This window comes from Corvus brachyrhynchos, unplaced genomic scaffold, assembly GCF_000691975.1.
Source record: "Corvus brachyrhynchos isolate BGI_N302 unplaced genomic scaffold, ASM69197v1 scaffold398, whole genome shotgun sequence".
Classification (NCBI taxonomy): domain Eukaryota; kingdom Metazoa; phylum Chordata; class Aves; order Passeriformes; family Corvidae; genus Corvus; species Corvus brachyrhynchos.
In genome coordinates, this window is record NW_008239780.1 from 108,248 (window position 1) to 108,654 (window position 407).

General features: G+C 64.4%; 1 protein-coding gene across 1 annotated transcript in view; it reads left to right on the plus strand.

Annotated features, from left to right (window-relative positions):
* LONRF3 (LON peptidase N-terminal domain and ring finger 3) overlaps window positions 1–407 on the plus strand; it is a 24,287-nt gene that overhangs the window by 4,255 nt on the left and 19,625 nt on the right. The window contains exon 4 of the mRNA XM_008640508.2: window positions 7–337. Within this exon, the coding sequence (XP_008638730.1) occupies window positions 7–337 (331 nt within the window). The remainder of the gene's footprint in view (window positions 1–6; window positions 338–407) is intronic.

Here is a 407-nt window from a genome sequence, read left to right on the forward strand (position 1 = left end):
GGGCAGCCCGCGGCACCCCGCGAGTGGGACGTCTTCAGGTGCCGCAAATGCCAGGGCTTCCTCTTCGAGCCCGTTTCCTTGCCTTGCGGACACACGTTCTGCAAAAAGTGCCTGGAAAGGGACCGGGCGCCCGAGTCCCGCTGCGTCCTGTGCAAGGAGGAGGGCGGCACGGCGGCCGGGCAGCTCCTGCGGGTCAATGTCATCCTCAGTAACCTGCTGACCAAGTGGTTCCCCTGCCAAGTGAAGGCTTCGCAGCTCCGGCACGAAGGGAATCTCCTCTACAAGGAGAAGAAGCTCCAAGCCGCCCTGCAGAAGTACAACGAAGCGGTCAGCCTAGGTAAGGGCTTCTCCTGCCTGGTGCTAGTCCCCGGCTCCGCCCCGGGGGAGATAACTTTCCACGGGCCGGG